General features: G+C 25.2%; 2 protein-coding genes across 3 annotated transcripts in view; both read left to right on the top strand.

Moving 5' to 3' along the window:
• Positions 1 to 7823, top strand: part of LOC126901296 (zinc finger-containing ubiquitin peptidase 1-like) — a 14869-nt gene extending 7046 nt beyond the window's left edge. The window contains exons 3-9 of the mRNA XM_050677688.1: positions 3402 to 3454; positions 3797 to 3842; positions 4713 to 4742; positions 4845 to 5235; positions 5321 to 5451; positions 6825 to 7036; positions 7627 to 7823. Coding sequence (XP_050533645.1) covers positions 3402 to 3454; positions 3797 to 3842; positions 4713 to 4742; positions 4845 to 5235; positions 5321 to 5451; positions 6825 to 7036; positions 7627 to 7668 — 905 coding nt within the window. The 3' untranslated portion in view covers positions 7669 to 7823. The remainder of the gene's footprint in view (positions 1 to 3401; positions 3455 to 3796; positions 3843 to 4712; positions 4743 to 4844; positions 5236 to 5320; positions 5452 to 6824; positions 7037 to 7626) is intronic.
• Positions 7824 to 13605: 5782 nt separating this feature from the next.
• LOC126901295 (zinc finger-containing ubiquitin peptidase 1-like) lies at positions 13606 to 21980 on the top strand. 2 transcript variants are annotated; one of them, XM_050677686.1, is made up of 9 exons: positions 13606 to 13698; positions 13817 to 13843; positions 14252 to 14439; positions 17326 to 17425; positions 18181 to 18210; positions 18292 to 18682; positions 18828 to 18958; positions 21163 to 21374; positions 21882 to 21980. In XM_050677686.1, exons 1-9 carry the CDS (start codon positions 13653 to 13655, stop codon positions 21930 to 21932), a joined length of 1176 nt encoding a protein of 391 aa, XP_050533643.1. In that variant the 5' UTR covers positions 13606 to 13652; the 3' UTR covers positions 21933 to 21980. The 2 variants fall into 2 exon arrangements, with proteins under 2 accessions (XP_050533643.1, XP_050533644.1); XM_050677687.1 differs by lacking the exon at positions 21163 to 21374 and having other exon boundaries at positions 21882 to 21958.
• Positions 21981 to 21987: the final 7 nt, after the last annotated feature.

The following is a 21987-nucleotide window of genomic DNA, read 5'->3' as shown; positions in this document are numbered from 1 at the left end:
TTTTTTTCAAATTAAAGTATATTACATAAGCTTTAATTTAAGATATATATAAAAGTGTCAGTCTTTCCGGAACATTTTCAAAAGTTAAGTTGAAAAAGTTCTACTTTCTATACGCATTTTAAAAGGTTTGCACCCCCCCTGTATAAAGGGAAATGGTCCGATTTTAAAAAAAAGTATGTCGAATGAAAGAAGTATATATAAAGTATTTATCATTAAAGAATAAAGTTGATTCATGCATTTTTTAAAAAGTTATAGCATCATAATGTTAAAAAATGTAAAATATAATATCAAGAATTTTTTCACAAAAATAGCATATTTTTGTATACGGTAGTCATTTATACCATGAAGACAAGTCCAAATGTCAAATTTTTTTTTTTCAAATTAAAGTATATTACATTAGCTTTAATTTAAGGTATATATAAAATTGTCAGTCTTTCCGGAACATTTTCAAAAGTTAAGTTGAAAAAGTTAATTTTTTGTAAAAAAGTTACCATTTTGAAACCCCATCCTTTGGGCTGTTAAAGGGTCAAATGTTCACAAAAATATATAAAATGATAGGTAATTATCTAAGGTATCTATAAAAAAAAAAATTATATTGATTCGGTCATTTTTAAAAAAGTTATGGCAATATTAAGTAAAAAAAAATGAAAAAATATCGAAAATTAGCGATTTTTAAATTTGTAATTTTTTGGGGGATTTCCCCCGTTTACGGGGAACGAGGGAATTTTTTTCAATTTTTGAGGGTAATGTCTTCGACTAGATACGATTTGTGATCTTTTGACATATTGTTCATCAAAATCGGTCCAGCGAGAGCTGAGATTGAGCGTTCACAGACACAAAAAAAAAAATAAAAAAAAAAAAAAAAAAATAAAAAAACACATCATAGTAAAATTAAAATGTTCTACCTTATTTATTGGCTAGCTTACATTAAAATTGACTTATAAAATATAATATTTATTTTTTATGAAAAATCTCCGCTTAGTCCAAAATGCAAAAAGTAGAGTTATTGTGAAATTAGCGTTTTTATGTGCCGCAAAAAAGTGTTTTCATTACATTGTGAATATCTTTAATTTCAATCAACCGTTTTAATTTTTTTATGCAAAATTAAATATTATTAAGTACCTATAACAATTTTTTAAACAATTTTTGATTTGAACTTGCTATTGAAAATACATTTTCTTTATGCACACTAAGATTTTTTCCCTAAGAATCTTGAAAATAATAGCGATGAACATGGTGAACGTTTTCACCAACAAAAAGGTGATATAGAACACCATTACCAAGAATCTTTGGATGGAGTAATGTTGGGTGACTATTATTGGTTTCTTATAAGAGAAAGCAATGAAACACATAAAAAGATATTAAAAATGATTTGACTCGTTTTTAGTTAAATGAAACTGATTCTTTGGTAGTCATCAATTGAATTATAAAATTATAATTGTTTTTTTTTTTTTGAAAGCAATGAGCAAAAGAAAAACTTATTATATATTTATTTTTTACATCACTCGTAAATTTTACATCATTATTTTTCTAAATTTATAAAATTTCAATTTTCTTTATCCTAAAGCAAATTACTGAATATTATTAGAGAATTTAAATAAAAATGTTTGAATCAACCCTAAGATAATTAAAAATCGAAATTTCCTTCAACATGTAATATTGTAAGTAATTTTGCAATATTTTTATCTCTTTTTTACAAAATTACAAAAACACTGAACATTGGAAAAAATTGTTTTATTTTTTCAATCGCAAATAACTTGTTGAGTTTTTGATCAATATAATATATAATTTTCATTGTTATATTAGATTATAACGTCTATGGAATATGTTGTTGACAAATTTATTTTTTATTTGGTGAATTTTACGTAAAACTCTGAATTTTTCTGTTATTTTTAAAAAGAATGATAAAATTCGGTGGTAAATTTGTAAATAGTAAATGAGAAAAAGTCAGACCAAAAATTGTGTTAAGAAAAAAGTTTTAGATAGTTTAATATTGTTTGATTTTATGTAAAATAAATAATTTAACGCTAATTTCACAATAACTCTACTTTTTACATTTTGGAATCGGGGCAAGATTTTACATAAAAAATGAATATAATATGTTATAGGTCGATTTTAATGTAAACCAGCGTAATCTTTGCATAATATCGCGTCACTTTCGCTGGCGCCGTCGACTGTGCGCTGGTGCAGTGCGACACGTCCGGAGCAGGTTGCATACATCCTAAACGTTGTCATTTACATAATATTATACTAATAATAACATATTATTATTATAATATTCTTAACGGCGTTAAGAAGACTCGCTTATCACTTGCAGCTGTTCGTCATGTGGCACTTGCTGAACTTTGTACCATGCGCGTATAGCACGCGGTGTTAGTCAGTCAAATTATTATATACACGTAGTAGAGCGATTGCTGACAATTTGGCGTGGGTCGCGGGGCTCTGTGTATCTCGAAGCGACGGACAGTGTCCAATACCCCCCCCCCCCGCGCGAAGTTATTGGTCTACACTCTGTCTTGTCAGTCCAGAGCGGTTGGAAATTAGATCACGTTCAGTTATTCATACCGCGTATTGCAGCGAAGGCCGCACACCTGATGTTGTTTGTTGGCTATTCTAGGGGGCGAGTGCGTGTATGTTCGTTTTACAAACAAGCCTGTTAAGACAGAGTCATATCATTCTATGGGTTCCTTCACGGGTCGCTGTTCCTCTTCTGCTGATGTTAATGTTGTTGTCGCTTCTGTGTTTTTACTACTGTTATTGTTGTTGAAGATGATGTCTCTTCCGTGTGTGGAGACGTCAGCCCTTGTTTCACTGGTGAAGTGGGTGTGGAGTCTGTCCGTACTTTACGGTCGGATGTTGTTATGTCGATAAGCGTTGTGCGTCCAACCGTGTCAATAAAACCCTATAAAATAGGTCGCTTTGCATCTAGACGAGCTGTTCAGGCGATATTATCCCGAAACATTACCTGGTGTGTCAAAAAAGTACGTCACGGTACAGATTATCTAAGATCACGACTGTATTATTCATTTCTAGATCTACTGTGTTTGCAGTATTGGTGACGGCGGTGTGTGTTGTGTGGTTGTCTAACGGCTTGCGAGTCCTTTATGTACAATTCCGAATTTGTGGGTGATTGCCAGAGATTTATTCGACTATTGCGCTTGTGAGTTATGTAATGCCGAGACGAAGTCGGTCGCCAGTTGTAACTCAGCGGAGGGAGTCGTAATTTTACGCTGGTCAATACTTGGGAAGTTTACGATCCCAACGGGACCGTGTTAAAATGAATTACATACAGTCACTAATTATGTTATTTATAATATTATCGATAAAAATGTTAAAATTATCAAACTGATGAGTTATATGTAAATTAATTAAAGAGTATAATTTATGTGATTACAATGTAGAAAATGAAACGACCCCATGTCAAGAAGAATTTGATAATGACAGTGTACTCCAAGTACGTATGCATTGAATCATGCAAAAAAAAAAAATACTTTATAATCGGTATTTTTTTTTTATTTTTGAGGTATAATTAATTTTCTTTGACATCCTCTTAAGTAATTTATTTAAGAATATAACCAACTTCATTTATTAATTACTACAGTAAAATTTATTTATAAATTTAAACACCTAAAGCTACTTTTTATGAATTAAGATGTTATTTAATATCAAATTATAATTAAATTACTACAGTATTATTAACTACAATTCCTTAAAAATCATCATTATTAGCAACAAAAAAAAAATCATCCAAATAAGGATACATTATTTAAGTAAAATAACTTTTGATGTATTACAGGTAGAAGGAAACCAAGGGACAAATTGTGAAGAACAAAAATTCCGTGGTAACTAAAATTAATATGTTGTATAGTATATTAAATGCTTATTAAAAAAACATACGAATTTACTATCTAAATTTTGAAAAGTATGTTTGACATACGAGTGATCAGTATATCGTAAACCACTCGATTAATCTCAAAATAAAATCAATATTGAAAAAACAATTTAGTTTTTTAGTTACATATAATTCTTGATTTATTAGCTATTAATTACATTTTAGTATCATCCCTTATAACGCATAGCAGTATCAACTTTATTTTTTTTAATGGTAACATAAATATTCAATAAGCTTATAAGATAAAAATTTATTTAATTAAGAAAATTAATGATCGAATTATTGGACAAGTACTTTGGTTGTTATTCTCATTTTTCAAACTAGGCGAAACGACAAAATGGGAAATAACTAGTGATACAAATAGCAGAACCCATTTTTCAGCTTCAGTTATTACTATAAATTGATAATAACTTTTGAAATACTAGTTCAAAAGTTGTTATCGATCATTTTCTTAATTAGATTATTTACCATTTTATGAGTTAGTTAAATATGTCTGTCATCATTTAAAAAAAATCAAATTGACACCGCTTTAAGTTCTAAAAAGTAACTATTAGCTAATAAATTGATAATTATATGTAACTAAATGATGTAAAAAATTGTTTTCCTAATATTGTATTCACTTTGCGAGTAGTATAGTGATTTTTAATGAACCTATTACTATGTAAATATTGGTTTTTAGTTTAACTTATAATTTATCTATTTATTATAAATTTAATTGTTTTCGAAGTATTGGCTTAGGATAGCAATAGTTTAAAAACATAAGTAATAAATAAATATAAAATAAAAAGTTGATTGTAAAAAAGTATAAACATTTTTTTAGAGAGTTTGTTGGAACCGCCAATAATAGAAAGTAATATATTAAAAATATAATAAACAACATTAGTTCTCTGATGGAGTACCCATCGTGATAGATACGTCATCAACTAACGATTTTTTAATTACTACTATTTAGATATAACTGAATACATCCGTTCCTTAAGTGAGAATTCTCCTGAAGTATCGAATGTCTATTTATCTTCTCCAATGGATAACTACATGATTGCTGACAAAGATGGTAATTACGGTTCTGGTTATCGATGTATTCAGATGTTGTTATCTAGTGCTCTGTTAAATGAGGATTATAAAAATCATTTGGTCAACATGTGGAAAAACTTGCATAGTACAACAATTTCGCGTTCCAAAATGCCAAATGTGTTATTTCTGGAAAACCATTTAGAAGAATGTTGGAATAAGGATATTCAAAAATGGCGTAAAAGAGAATTGTATAGTAAAAGTAAATATCCCACCAGATTGGGTATTACTATTTGTGATATAGATTCAATACTTTTGCTATTACGAATTAAGTAAGTTATTTGGATGCACTTAAATAAATTTAAATATTTTGAATAATTTGTATTAATTAGAAAAATTATGTACATTTTTTTCCAGGTTAGGTTATACAATTTTTGATCGAAAAAATAACCAAAATCACATTCAAGATATGTTTAAATGGTTACATGATTATTTTCGAAATGAACATAACAAAAAATATGTATCGCCAGTAATGCTACAATATCAGAGTATCCTAACAATTATTAAATTTTACGATTATTTAGTAGGACAGGGGCGTAATTAAGTGGGAGGTTAAATCCACTCAGAACAATGATAATTACATAATGAATATTCATTGTTTTCTTTGTTTGGGGAGGATGGTATTGAAGAAATTATTTATGTTCCCCACCAGATCAAAACCCTATGACTTTATTTTCAATGTCAATAGTATTTTTAGAAGGTTTTCGAAATAATTAAGGGTTTTTACTATACTGGGTGATCCGTTAATTATAAATCATTTAATTACTCGTAAAATCAGTACGATATCGAAAAAAACATTTTGATTTTATAGTTAACCCAAAACTTTTATTTAGTTATATATATTGTAATGTTGTAGAATTTGTACTAGTATTTCCCTGGGCAGTGGGTAAATAGTAGGCCCTCTGGTTTGGCTGAAACATTAAAGTATTATTTGATTTATCCGTTATTAATGATATTTTAGCATCATTCCTTTTAACTTGTCGAGATTTTTCAAACGGCAACACACACATTTAACTAATTTTTAAAGTAGGTAATGATTTAATTAAAAAAATCATCAATAGTTCAAAAGTTATTAACATTATTTTAAATTATCAGCAAGAGGAGTACGGTCAAGAAATGCTAAATGATAGNTATCAGCAAGAGGAGTATGGTCAAGAAATGCTAAATGATAGTCATACCAGCACTTTTCCTCTAGTCAATATTTTAAAATGCTTATAACTTCCGAATTAATGATCCAAAAGTTGTTATCGATTTTTTTAATTAAATTGTTTTATATTTTGTAAGCTAGTTAATCATATATGTTGCCATTAAAAAAAATAGTTAACACCCCAAAAAGTTTTTAGACATAATTATAAAAAGTAATTAACAGCTGATAAATAAAAAAATTAATGTAACTGAATAAACACAATGTTTTTTTTTCTATATTGTATTTTATTTACAAGTTATTTAGTTTTTTATGACTAACCTTAAAAATTGTATGTACACTCAATTTGATGGTTTATACATTTCTAATTACAGTTGTTGCGAAGCTTATTTTATTTTTAGCAAATAAAGCTATCCATTTACCTACAAATCAGTCGGTTTATCAAATTTACTAAGTTGTTATTAATAATTTACAAGTTATTAATTGATTTATGATAAACGCAGTACTCTGTATTTACTCAATTTGTTAGTTTATTGATTTTTAATTACAATTTCTGCAAATATTATTTCACTCTTAGTAAATAGAATAGTTCCTTATAAAGCCTCATACCTGTAATTAAGCCGCTTTATCGAATTCGTCACACAATCACTATTAAACTCTTTATAATATTTTATGAAAATAAAATTATTGTTTAAAAAAAATATATATTATATTTAGATTACATAGTGATGGTTGTTGGTGTGGAAATTAGAAAAAATACTCAAATAGTACCGTTAATAGTGTGCCCCAGTCAGGATTATACTGAAATAACAACTGAACATGGAATAAACGCTTTAAATATCATACGGTCATCTGAACTTACATTAAACCACTCAAGCTTTACTGTTATTACAATTAATGGGATTATAACTACTGATGCAGAATATGATGTAATAATTTAAAATATTTTTATGAAAATTTAATAAAAGTGCTATTTGCTTCTAATCAATTTAAGATAAAGCTTTGAAAACGCCTCTGAGGGTTCAGTATTTTAATTTAATTTTATGTAATATTTACATAAATCATTTATAAATATAACAAATAATTTTAAGTTTTATTACCCCTTTTTATTCTAGACCTTTACCATTACAAATTCTTTTTGTAAAAAAGTTTGTTGTTATTCGTAACATAAAATACAATATGTGGCATATTTATATATATATTTTTAGTAAAATAATTAAACTCTTTACACTTAGCGATAGAGACATAAAGTAGTATAACAAGATAATGACATTTTTTTCGATAAATTAAAAAACATTATTTCTCATGACATTTTCATTGCTCTTAATTGATCAAAAGTTATCAGCTTTGTCAATATATCGTGGACACAAATTGTATAATTACATTATAGTTTCAAACCCTAATTATCATAATTCTTACATTATTTTACTGTTTCTACACTCCTGAGTTTCTCAGAACTACTTAAATGGTACAAATTGATAAATATATTAAATAAATGTATTTTTTATATGTATTTTAGGCGATGAAATGTTCGAAATTTAGAAATCAGAACGTTTTATAAAAAATACAAACCACGAAGCAAAACAAAATTGTTTTAATTATTATATATTGAATGTTGTTGTTGAATATTTTTTATTATTATAAAAATTAATACATTATAGAATTTTTGTGCAATTTGCATATTATTATTTTTTGATTAAATAAATAGCTTGGATAAATTAATATGACTTATATTTATAGGTTACATTATTATATTTTTAGTCATTCTTATAAATCTTTTCTCATAGTTTCTGGTTATATGTCTATTTACAACATTTTTCCTATGATGTTTTCTTCTCCTATTTTACCTCTTGTACTTCATGTAAAATGTCTTATTAATATTCTATTCCTCGAAAAATACTCAATTCAATTTAATATATCCAGTCATACAACACCGAATCTCTCTTCTCCAATAATATTCTTGTAATTATAACCATTTTAATATCTTTTAATGAATTAAGTTTTACTTTGTTAAGTTAAGTTTGATAACAATTTAGATATACGGAGTGTCCCACTTTTTCAGGCATCTTTATTAATAATATGTTTCTATCCAATGAATATTTTGCATTACTTTTTTTTAAGTTTTTACATATTTGACCTACGTTAAAAGCATTTTTTTTATTAATTTTTTCTAATAAGAAAAAAAAAATTTTTTTTTGAAAATTTTATTGAAGTTTTAAAATAACCATTTTTTAGTCCTTTGGTTAGTTTTTCCTCTTTAACAAATTTAGAATAACCATTTATAGAGTTACAAGCATTTTAATAAATAGAATGGGTATGTAACGCAAGTGGGTTCAGCTCGTTCTGTTGCATAATTATAATGTATATTTCATCATGTGGGTGCATAATATCTATATAGTATTTATTAATATTAAACCTTATTTATATATTTAGATTTAGTAAAATTTTAAATACTTAACAAATAAGGTTGATAAAACTTCAGTTAAGTTTAATTAAATGTTTACTTTTAAACGTTCAAATTTTATTAAGTTTAATATGGTATGGCAATCTAAGTTAACCCCAGTTGGTTCGTGCACAAATAAAAAAGTAGTCGATAATGATTATCGTAAGGGCACTGGGTCGTTTATAAAAATATGTGTCACATTAATGGAATTACATATTTATATATTTTTATATTCACCGCATCTCCTACTGCCACTACTGTAAATTTAATTATTAATTATTAATTAATTATCAATTATTTTTTTAATTTAACCCAATCTTTAGTCTGAATTTATTAATATTCTAAATAATCATAGTAGATATTAAATATTTGAGTTGGGCTCCCTGAGATCAATCCAAATAATTTACCTAACCCAACCCGTTCACTTCTTACGTTACAGTAAGAAATGAGAGTGTCGGGGGTATACTATGGACATATACTATGTAAAAAAATGTATAATTTATTAGAAAAAACAAGTTAAATTGTACTTGATAGGTAATTATGAGAAAGAAATGATTAAATGGAAAGGATATAGATAGTATACGTGTATATGGTTTTCGATTCGCCGAGTTTATAATTGATTTTGTTACATTAAAAACTCTTAAAAATAGCTATTTTGAAATCCTGAAAAAAATAATTAATAAAAACTGTTTATAATTAATAACAAGACGATCTATGTTAGCAAAAGGACTTTTTATAATATAGCTTATAATAATATATAAGCGTCTACTGTTGTAGCAGAGTATTTCTACTGGAAGTACAGAATTCTTGTAACGATTGCCAAGGCCGAACGTGACGAAGATACGTTAAGCCCAGAGAGCACTGGAGCTGGTGTAAAGCTCTATCTAGGCACAGCCTAGTGTTTGTATAAATAAATATGTGTACAGTGTTATTTTTTAAGGACAAGACACTCATTTTGTTGGCAACTGTTGGAATTTTTAAATGAAAAATAATGTTTGTTTCATAAACCTCTACGTGTGGTTGAATTAATTTTCATGCCTTTAGGGATAAAAAAACCTTAACTTTAATTTTCTTTAATATAAATTCCTATTTTTAGAATTATTTTATATTACAGGATTTTACAATTTTTATAATAGTATAAAATAATGAGAACAGTTTTGTTTTAATAATTTTTTTATTCGATGAACCATTCAACTGTTATTACTTGGTTAAGTTTAGTGATTTGTGACTTATTTTTTAACGATAATTTATTGTTTATCGTCAATAGTCGTCATTTGTTGCAGATAAAACTACATATAACTCATTATAAACATTTTTTTAACAATTTATGTCAATTAAAAGACACATACTCTTATATTCAACGCAAGTTTATATTGTTGAACAAATTGTGTGGAAAATTTTTCTTGACAACTTCCATAAAAATAATTTATATTTAATATATTGTATTAGATTATTGTTGTCACCAGTATTATAAAAACCAAATTAAAAATTAATTCGTATTTTAAATTCTCATCTTTAAACAATTTTAAAACGCAAACGAGTAGATGTATTTTATACTGATTGGTTTGGTTGGGTTTTCATAAAGTATTATGATAATAAAAGCCAGTAGAAATTTTAACATAAAAAATATGTAGGGCTACACTGAAAAAGAAAATTTAGTAAAATCAACAAATTTATGATTAATATACAGCCGACAGTAATTTTTTATTGGTTAAACAAAAATGTTTGTTAGTACAATAAAGAATTTGTCAAGCTAATAATTGTTTTGTTCCGGGAACAAAAATATGATTTACAATAAGAAAATTGTTGGCTGTATTTTTTTTCAGTGTAATTATAAATTTATGTTACAAGATAAATTATATTAGTTATGTTAAAAAAATTCTCTATTATTCAATAAATCAAATAAAACATTATATTAAATCGTATATTTTAATTCTTATTTGCAAATAAGTTGAAAAATATGATTAAAGTTTTTTTGTCATCGTTCAACATTATTCTAATAGATAAAATTTAAATAGAATTGTTCTGTTATATAAATAAAAAATACTTTATAAAAATCTAATCTAATAAAAATATGTATAATTAAGATTTCATTACACATTTTATTTTATCGATAAATCATACAAATTAAAATTAGTGACACTTGTTACAAAGTAATAAAAAGCATAAAGAAGGTAAAATTAGATTGACATTTAATAACACTATTACTATATTTATTGGAACTCTAAAAAAATATTACGAATCTGTTTTATTTTCATAGTATTTAATTTAACAATTTACCTAAATACATACACATTAATATAATTGAATATGACTAATATACAAATTTATAATTTGAATTATACACATATTAATACAAAAAGTGATTTTATTTTCATAACTATTAATAACACTACGAGTCTCACAAAAAACGACGTAGAAAAACATCTTTTGTCATCATTAATCATAAAAAAAAATATAATTTTGTCAAATTTTGAGAAACGCACTGTTGCAGTATAAGCAACTACGCGATCAATAAAAAACTATTTAAGCGCATTGGATCTGACCAACATGATTAAGGAGGAGTATAGGTGTAGCGTCAATCGTGGATAAGATGAGAGAAAATAGACTTAGACTTGTTTGGTCATGTTTTGAGGAGAGAAGAATCGAAAGCTGTAAGAACAGTTATAGAAATGAATGTTGAAGGAAAAAGAGGTAGAGGAAGACCAAAAAAGAGATAGAGGGATGCTATTGAATGCGATATGAGGACAGCTAATGTGGAGCGTTGATGATGTGGGAGATCGTGTCATTTATTTGAAAAAAATTTATCGCCTATCCGTTTTTCACGTGAGCATTTCCCGTGTCATCTACGTTTTTTGCGTCTCGACACATCTCACCCTTTATTTCACGTGTTAGTACTTTAAGATTAATTGTCATACATCAGTCTCAATACTCAATTTTATTGTCCGACTTTTTATCTTATGTCAAAAGTTTGTATGTTTATTCTTGACGCCTTGGCCTACTATTGTATCCTCAGATATTAAACTCAGGAACTAATGTCTTGCACCTCGTTGTTGTAGTATTGATTTTCAATAATTTTTAAAAATTAATTCAATCCTAATTACCTAAGAGTTTACCTAAACTTGAGTTTTATTATTTTTTGGAATGAAGTGGAGTCTGGTAAAAATAACATAATCTATCGTTTTGATAGTATGAGTAGGAAAGAAAAATGGATTGTGTAAGTTGACACCCTCAAACTTCAATTGAATCTCTAATAGAAAATATTCACCGCAAAACTGGAATTTTAGTAGAAATACTACTTGATACATTGAGATAACTTTGGGATAATGCCTATTAAATATTATTAATTATTTTAATTGAGCGTTTATTGTCAATTACAACTTTATCAATAGTAATACTTTCTGTATGATCAGTTAGTGTATTTATAAACTCACAACAATATGCCTTACTTAAGCATTTCTATTGATAAAGTCATAATTAACAATAAACATTGCGTAGCTGTGAATAGCAACATCATAAAAAAGCAATTGGCTACCTGTAATTGTAATTCCACGTATATTATACATGTATAACTCAAAAATTCGAAACATTAAAGTTATATATCTAATTAAAGAAATTAAGATATGTTAAAAATTCAATACATTAAAGTTATATATCTAATTAAAGAAATTAAGATATGTTAAAAATTCAATACATTTGTTTTCAATCCTAATTGCCTAGAATTTTACATAAACGTATGGTTTACTATTTTTCAATTCTTTTAATGAAATTTTTTTTTTTTCAATCAAGTTTCTGATCAAAACATATTTTTATCATTCTAATAACTGGGCTTCGCCGCAGATCTGTGGATCCACATGCCTCCTCACGCGACTATGTCGTGTAAAGCCCTTTAAACCGTCTCTATAAGCAGATTTTATGCCTTATAGCACATTTCTTTTATACCATTATTTTTTAAGAATTATAATTTAAACGTATCATTTGTTATTATTTTACTAAAAATCAAGCTGAGTGATGTACATACTATTGAAAGAGTTACATCTATTATTATTAATTTATTGATTTTTATAGAGTTTATATTTATTAATTATTATTGAGCCAAAAAGACTAAATTAATTTATTATTATTTATTAAAAACTTGAGTTATTTAGTTTGAAGGATTAGACAATTGCACATCATACGCATTAATCACTACATAGATTTATACACTGGTTTTATGAAGACGACTCCTCTCATAACTACTGACTCTATTTACAATTCATTACACTCTAACAGTTTGATTAACCCTTGGAGAGTTATTTCTGCTAACTGATCGAAGGTTAACAAAGTATAAACATTGGGTAATTAATTTACCACTTATTGTCACCAGCCCAAACACAAATTATCTTATACAGAGTGAAACGCTTATCACAAACATTTTGTTCTTTAACTATTAGCTATGAAATACTTTAAAAGTGCCTTTTTATGACGTGTACAGAAGTCAACTTAGTTTTTTCAAATGGGAACATATATTTTGCATTTAATAAAATGCTTGATATTTGATAATTTTTAATTGAGTTTGAATTGTTAATATAACTTATTCGTTTATTATGTATAATAGGATTAAATTTTTAAATTAAAATACATGTAAAATATACGAAGGAATATATTAATAAATAATAGATTTAATAGATTCGGTTATAACAAGCCGATTCGAAGTTATGCAGCGATTACTGTCATCACCACTCAACAGTATCACAATTGGCAATAATTGCTGCATTATTGTAAACAGCCACGTTTTAAAAAAACCAATCGTCAAATAATTCGCAAATGACTTAATATTTCAAATATTTCTATTTATAATTTTTTTTGTAGCTATTGCAATAAAAGATATCTTTATTTATTTATTTAAGCTCACAATAATACCTTATGTTATAAAGCAACCATATTATATCATTTTCCCAAAACAGATATAAGAAAACAAAAACATATTTGTTCATTTAAATTGTTTTCGTTTTTAATTGTTTTGAAAAATTGTTCAAAAATCTATAATTTATTTAAATAGATTGTAAATACTATATTTAGGTTTCAATGATTAGTTTTGTTAAATAGATAAATATTTTACAATGAATTTTGATTCAATTTTAATATTTCTAATTTTTACAACTTACAGTATGTATATATGTATTATTTTTTTACACACTTATATAGTACATTTAATTATATTATATGATCAACATGAATCAAATTACTTAATTTAATAAATTTTGATTATATGTTACTGTTTCAGGATCATTTTGTTGGAAGTTATCAAACAGTAAATATTTTTGAATATACAGTTTTAATATTACATACATTTCTTTTTAGTCATAAACGTAATGCGATTTAAAATTTTTTAAATATTGTATTATTTATTATTGTCATATATATATAATTATAGTAAAAGTAAACTTTATATTAGTAAACTTAGTACTCAAATTTATTACATAGTCATTAATAATATTATTTATAATATTCTGTAAAAATGTTAAGATGATCGAACTTATGAATTATTGTGCAAATTAATTAAAGAGTATAATTCATATGATACAAATGTAGAAAATGCTTTAATTCGTAAAATCGCCTTTAAGTTATTAATTTTGATTTCAAACTTAATATTTTACTCAATAAAATATATATTTACGAATTGCAAAACATAAAGAAAAGTACATTTAAACGTTTTTAGACGATTTTGAATGTCCATTCTGTAGTATTAAAGAATCTAGCGCTTGTCATTTGATTTCACATATCAACAATGAGCACACAGAAAATGAAATTACCATATGTCCCGAATGTTATAAAGAATTTCAATATGGTAGTATACTCGAAGTACATATACACCTAAATCATGCAGAAAAAAATACTTTACAATCGGTAACATCTATTTTTGTGTTTTAATTTATTTTTATTAAACATCCTCTCAAGTAATCAATATAACATATAATTTGTTGTTTATCTGTTGATAATATTAACGACTTTAGTTACTAATATTAGCAGTAAAAATTATTTATAGTTTTAAACACCTAAAGAAACTTATTATGAAACAAGACGATATCTAAAATCAAAACCTATTATAATTTCTTTAATATTATTAACTATGATTTCTTAAAATCATCATTAGTATTAAAAAATACAATAGTACATTGTGGACGTGGCATAGTTGGGTCAAGTATACATGAAATCTGACAGTGATTAAAATCACTATCATAAGAAATGCTTTGACACAAATCTGTAGATAGTGTTCCATTTTAAAAAAATTGGTTGATTATTCCAAAAGCAATATCAACTCATATTTTCTTAATTATATCCTGATAAATAGTTTTTTGATTTGTATGTTTAATTTATAAATAAATACTTATTATATTAAATAAATTTAACATTAAAACGATATTCAATAATTTAATATTGTAATTAATATGGAGAAATTATAAAAAAATAATAGAGTAGTTGCATATTTCGTTAAATCTATGATGAACAAATATAAAAATTGAAGGACGTGATGTAATACTTCAAAAAAATAATTTTTTTGTTTTTTATGAATAAATACACTTATTTACATAGAATTTTCATCAGAGAACTGAATATAACGTTTTTAAAACCATTTTTGTACCGAATTCAAATCTGCAATTAGATTTTTTCTATCAACTCGTTTTCAAAATTTTGAGGGTAATATCTTTAACTAGATACTAGCTGTAGACATTTGACGTATCGTTGAAACGAATTGGTCAAGTGAGAGCTCAAAAATATAAATGAATGACAGAAAAATATACCACGTAGTAAAATAATTTTAATATGAATAATAAATTCATTCTCAGAGAAGACTAAAGTGATGGGATCCTGGATATTCATTTGAAATTATTCAATCTAACTGAGATAAAAATCTTTTTTGATAAAAATCATGAATTTTTTTTTAACTCAAAAAGAATTGTGAAAAAATGCAAAACAAAAAAATGTTGACATGGGAAGTACCCCAAGCGTGAAAAATTTTAGTATTACCGAAGTAATAACTGTACTAAGTATTTTTCGGTGTACAAAAAGGATAATTTAAAGTAAATTTTCAAAATTAATTGAACTTTATTATTCTATGTCAGTTAGATTCATTTCATTTTTATGAAAATAAGTGGATTCCTCATGTAAAGTATTTTAAAATAAAAAAACGCTTAGTTGTAAATTTTTTAAAAAGTAATAATAGTGTAAATTTGAATTTCATTAGTAAGAGGGAACAAGTTGACCTCGTTCCCCATAAATGGGGAAAATCTCCAAAAAAGTTTCAAATTTTAGCTTCGAAGCTGAAAAGGTATTAATTTTAATATAATGTGTTTTTTTTATTTTTTTGTGCCTGTTACCACTTTTTTTCAGGTCTCACCAAACCAATTTCTTTCAACGATACTTCGTTAAAACGATAAAAGATCATAAATCGTATCTAATCGAAGACATTACCCTCAAAAATTGAAAATTTTCCCTTGTTCGCCGTAAAAGACGGAAATCTCCAAAAAAATTACAAATTTAGAAATCGCTATTTTTTGCACATTTTTTCAATTTTTTTTGCTTAAAACTGTCATAACTTTTTCAAAAATGACTAAATTAATATAATTTTCCTTCAATAAATGCATGATATCTTTACTTTTCATTTGGTATATTTTTTTATAAATCTGACCCTTTACCTGCCTACAAAAGGGGATTCAAAACTTTTTCACAAAAAACGGCTGTGGCACTAAATTTTTTCTTAATTCTTTTTGAGTTAGAAAAAAATGTTTAACTCATTTGATTTTTATCTCATTTAGATTCAATAAATATCAAGGATCCATTACTGTAGTCTCTTCTCGTGAAAAGAAATTCATATTAATATTATTTTACTATGCGGTTTTTTTTTGTAGCTATCATTTATTTTCTCAGGTTTCACTTGACCTACTTTTTTGACAAATTTTTTTTTAAATTAAACGATATCTAAAGATTTGCATCGAAGCGTTTTTTATGATAGTGATTTTAATCATTATCAGATATTATTATACATGGCCCAACTATGCCACGTCTCCACTGTGCCGCGACCTTACTATGATGGGGTTTTTTAGTTAAAGTAAATTATTAAAATTAATTATTTTCTGAATATTTCAATTATAAAATATTTATAATCACCAAAAATTACTTAGAAATGATTACTATGATTTGTATTTAAGTGATCTATTACAATAATAATGAAAAAAAAAATATTGAGCTTTTCTGATAAATATACAATAAATAGTAATTATACAATTTCCTGACTGCATATTAACCTTAACAATACTATTATTTTATTCTCATAATATTAATCATTTTAATATAATTAATAATAGTAAATAATATAATCATAATTAATATTATAATATCATAATTTTAATATTTAATAATGAAAATTTCAAACTTTAAGTTGAGCTAAAAGTTATAGTAATAAATTCAACTTTTTTTATGATAATCCTTCAAAAAATCAACTTTAAAAGACCAAATAAATAGGTTAAAAATTATATTTTGCAGTTATTATTTGTACCATACATACTGGATCCAACTATACCACGTCCCCACTGTACTAGGTTTTTTTTCATGACTTTAGAAAACGATTTATAAGTTTAAAGTCAAAATAAATATTTACGAATAAAAAATTAAGGTAAAATGGTCCCTTTTTACCCCTTTCTTAATACGTCCATGCTGTTTACACTAATTTCTTAAAAAGACTTGATTCAACTGAGGATTCATTATTTCAATGAAGTAATTTTTTTTATTCAGGTAAATGAACCTGATTTTTTATATGCAAAACAATTACAGCAACAGTTTGATAAAGAAGCGTTTGAACAAGAGGATAATGAGAGACAACGAAAATTCAAAGGTATCTTAAACTAATGCATTACATAGTTTTATTAACGCTAACAAATAAAAAATAATTGAAATTCACCAATTATATTTTGAAAAATACATTGATATATTGTTATTCAATATGATTAAGAATTCTTGTTTTTTGTACAGACAAAGCGTTATGATATTTGTTATTATTAATTAATTTAATCGTAAAGGTTCTTTAGAAAANGTAATTGTAAAGGTTCTTTAGAAAAATTGTTCTCATACCATTTTTAGTCATTATTTATATTACATTAAACAAATATGACTCATAGTAGTGACAGTGTAGATTGAAAGCTGATAGTAATTAATATCAATTTAACAAAATGCTTTAAAGAGAATGTACACAAAGAATGTTTCAAAAACCATAATTGATTATCTGTAGGAATTGGTTTTTCCATACTCTCTCTATACACCTAAAGATTAGGCACTAAAATGAAAAAAACGCAGATAATTTTTTATATAACGATTCAAATAATATTTCTGAATTTCGTAATATTTATAAAAAAATGTATTTACTTCTTTAACTGTGATATCCATTTACATATAGTAGAAATAACCAGATATCTTACAAAAACAAAAACACAGTAATATATTAGCATCACATCGATGATAAAAACAAAAATTTTTTTTTCGTCATTTGAGTAACGGTTTAATATAGTTTTATTGTCGATTATCAAATATTAAATAATAAATAAATATTAAAAGAAAATTTATTTAAACAATTTATAAATGAATTATTTTCAGAGAAATTTTTGGAACCACCTACAGTGAAAAGTAATATTTATAAATAACATAAATAATGTAATTCTCTAATGGTGACCAACAACTAACGATTTTTTGAACAATACTATTTAGATATAACTGAACACATCCGTCGCTTAAGTGAGAATTCCCCTGAAGTACGTGCTGTCTATTTAGCATCTCCAACAGATTACTATATGTCTGCTAGAGCTGATTTGAGATACGGCTGTGTTTTTAGATCGTTACAGATGTTGTTATCTAGTGTTATTCTAAATGCAGATTATCAAAATCATATCGTTAACATGTGGATAGAAAATTGTAATACAATAATTTCTCGTTCCAGAATGCCAAATGTGTCATTTCTGGAGTATCATTTAGAAGAAAGTTGGAATAAGGGTATTCACAATTGGCGTAAAGGACAATTGTATAGTAGAAGTAACTTTCCTACCAAACAAGGTTGTGTGGAAGCTGATATGGATGCAATATTTTTAGGAATGCGAATTAAGTATGCTACTTTGAAATATTTAAAACATTTTTTTTTTAATTAAAAAAATTCTAGAATGAATNCAGAATGAAATATTTAAAACATTTTTTTTTTAATTAAAAAAATTCTAGAATGAATATTAAAATATTTTTAATTTTTTTTACAGGTCTGAGTATATAATTTTCCAAGGAGGCTATTACAGAAATCGCCTTGATGATATGTTAAACTGGTTACGTGATTACTTTAGAAATGAAAATGGCAAAGAATATTTACCGCCGATAACGCTACTATATCCATGTAACATCAATTTTTTAATTTTATTGTTATGCGGCCATAAAGTGCAACACACATTGGTCCAAAACAAAATTTTAGCTGAACAAAATTCGGATTTAAAGATATTCAAAAACAAATCAAACCAATTATGAAATATTGATTTTGATGTTTCTTAGAAATAATCTTATGTTTTAAAATAACACTTGTACCTTTTCGTATTTTACGGCTACTTAAAATTTAAAGTTTTGAATTTAGTCACTTTTTTAAGCAAAATAAAACAATGTTGCATTTTGTAGTAAAAATATTCCAGTTTCAAAAAAAAAAAAATAATTTAGAGTTTGAAAAAATTGAGTGATACACGTGTTATATAAGATAAAAGGTCTAATAATTGATTAGACCTATTGTATAATAAATCCAATATCAATTTTGGAGAAAAAAAATTTAAGTTTAAGTCTATTACCAACAGTATAGTTAAATTTATAAAGAAAAAGACAATGTATTGAAATTGATTTTATTTATACAAATCAGCAATTTTATATTATGCGTATAGCACCCAATTTTTAACATACTTAGGTATATTTTTTGTTAGAATCTGGAATCTTTCTTTATAAAATGTATACATTTAAAATCATTACAAAAAAACATTTTATAAATTTAACTTTTTAAAATTATGTTGAAAACTTATTAGTGTCCTCAACTAAGTTAAAAAAAAAATAATTTTGTGAAATTTTCTTTTACATTTATTATGCATCATATTAAAGAGGGTAAAAAAATAATTCTTAATTTAATATTTATTGAAAAAAAATGTAACTTTGTTTTATTTCACCTATAATAAAAAATTTAAACTTTAAATAGCCATAAAATATGATACAATTTTTACCTTAAAATTTAAAATTATTTCTAAGGAACCTATCAAATTCGATATTGCATAATTGATTTGATTTTTTTTTTTTTTTGGAATGTTTTTTAATCGAAATTTTGTTTAGATAGAATTACATTTTGGACCACTGTACAACAGAACGTAATTAATGTTAGATCGACTCGAAAGAATAATAATTAATGACGAAGTTGCTCTTTTTTCATTTGGGGATAATTGGTAAATTATTACGTATAATACTGGTCCAATTGTTGCTATCAATCAGTCCTTTTCTTAATTAGATAATTTTCTATATTATAAGTTTATTAAATATGTATGTTACTATTAAAAAAATAAAAATAAAATTGACACCTCCCTTTAAGTTCTAAAAAGTAATTATTAGCTGACAAATTGATAATTATATGTAACTAAATGTTGTCAAAAATTATTTTTCTAATATTGTATTTCCCTTTTTGTCGTTTCGCCTAGCTTTAAAAATGAGAATAACATCCAAAGTACTGGTCCCAAAATTCAATCAACCATTTTCTTAATAAGATAATTTTTTATTTTATAAGCTTATTAAATATTTATGTTATCGTTAAAAAAAATAAAGTTGATACTTCTATAAGTTAAAAAAGATAATGCTAAAAAATAATCAATAGCTAATAAATTAAGAATTATATGTAACTAAAAAACACCAAAAATGTTCTTTCGATATTTTATTTTGAGATTAATCGAGTGGTTCACGATAAATTGACCACCTGTATATCAATTATATTTTTCAAAATTTAGAAAGTGAATTCCGTATATTTTTTAATAAGCATTTAATATACAGTGCGACTTATTCGTTTTAGGGACCATTGTAGTTTTGCACAATATGACTTTTCTCTTGTAACTATTTTTCTTCTACCTTCAATAGATCAAATTCTTTGTTTTGTTACAACTACACAAAAAAATTATTTTACTTAAATTATACATCCTCATTTAGATGACTTTTTTTTTGTTACTAATAATGATGATTTTAAGAAATTATAGTTAATAATATTAAAAAATTATAATACAATTTGATTTTAAATAACAGCATAATTCGTAAAAATTTACTTTGGGTTTTTAAATTTATAAATAAATTTTACCGTAATAATTAGTAAATAAAGTCGGTTATATTCTCAACAGATATAAATAATAAATGAAACGTTAACTGTTATGTAAATTACTTAAGAGGATACCAAATAAAAATATATTATATCCCAAAATAATGTCATTACATACAAATAACTAAATGTATTATACAATTCTAATTGCAGCATCAATATTTAACTTGTTATATTTCATAAAAATAAAATAAAAAATTAAGACGAAATACTATACTTAGGGCACGCAGTTGTAATAGTTGGTGTAGAAATTCGAACAGATAATAGCGTAATACCGTTAATAGTGTGCCCCAATCACAATTATAATGAAATAACAACTCAATATGGAATGAATGCATTAAATTTGATACGATTACCATACTTTATACGAAATCACTTTTTTTATAAGCTTTGTATAATCACCGGAATTATAGCTACTGATGCAGAATATGAAGTAATTAAATTATTTAATTAAATAATTAATAGTTTTTTTTATGAAAATATTTCGTATATTTATATATTTTAGTAGGGTGAAAATGGGGAACCAGAATCCCCATTTTCACCCTACTTATTTATTTAGTAAAACAGTAAAATTCTATACACTTATAAGTGTGAAGTTTCTACCTTTATAAATATAAAAGGATAAAGTAGAGTAATGATATAATGATATTTTTTTAAATAAATTAAAAAACATTATTTCTATTGATATTTTCATTGTCCTTAAGTATAAGTTATTTGATTTATCAATATATCGTGAATTAACCTATATATTTATGATAAATTTTTATAGAGTTAAGGTCTCGGAAGTGATCCAAACAAATTTTACAAATACGTAGGTTAAGTTACAAACTCCAATTACTATAATTCTAGCATTTTTTTATGATTAGAGGAGTCTGTCAATACCATTTAAAAAATAAATTGAAAATGTATTTGAGAAATATATTTATTTTATGTATTTCAGATGTTCAAAAGGACGAACTTTTATTATTCACATCGTTATACAAGATTGTGACTAAAAAATACAGACTGTGAAGCATAACAAAGTTGTTTTAGTTATTATTAATTTA

Source organism: Daktulosphaira vitifoliae, unplaced genomic scaffold (genome assembly GCF_025091365.1).
Source record: "Daktulosphaira vitifoliae isolate Bord-2020 unplaced genomic scaffold, ASM2509136v1 Scaffold_3, whole genome shotgun sequence".
Classification (NCBI taxonomy): domain Eukaryota; kingdom Metazoa; phylum Arthropoda; class Insecta; order Hemiptera; family Phylloxeridae; genus Daktulosphaira; species Daktulosphaira vitifoliae.
The sequence above is the reverse complement of the archived record's forward strand: the minus strand, read 5'-3'. Positions and strand labels throughout refer to the sequence as shown.

Coding starts and splice junctions, on each gene's coding strand:
- LOC126901295 (XM_050677686.1), top strand. CDS start 13,653: ATGAATTTTGATTCAATTTTAATATTTCTAATTTTTACAACTTACA. Junction 18,683..18,827: donor TTTTTAGGAATGCGAATTAA/GTATGCTACTTT, acceptor TTTTTTTTACAG/GTCTGAGTATATAATTTTCC. Junction 21,375..21,881: donor CTACTGATGCAGAATATGAA/GTAATTAAATTA, acceptor TATGTATTTCAG/ATGTTCAAAAGGACGAACTT.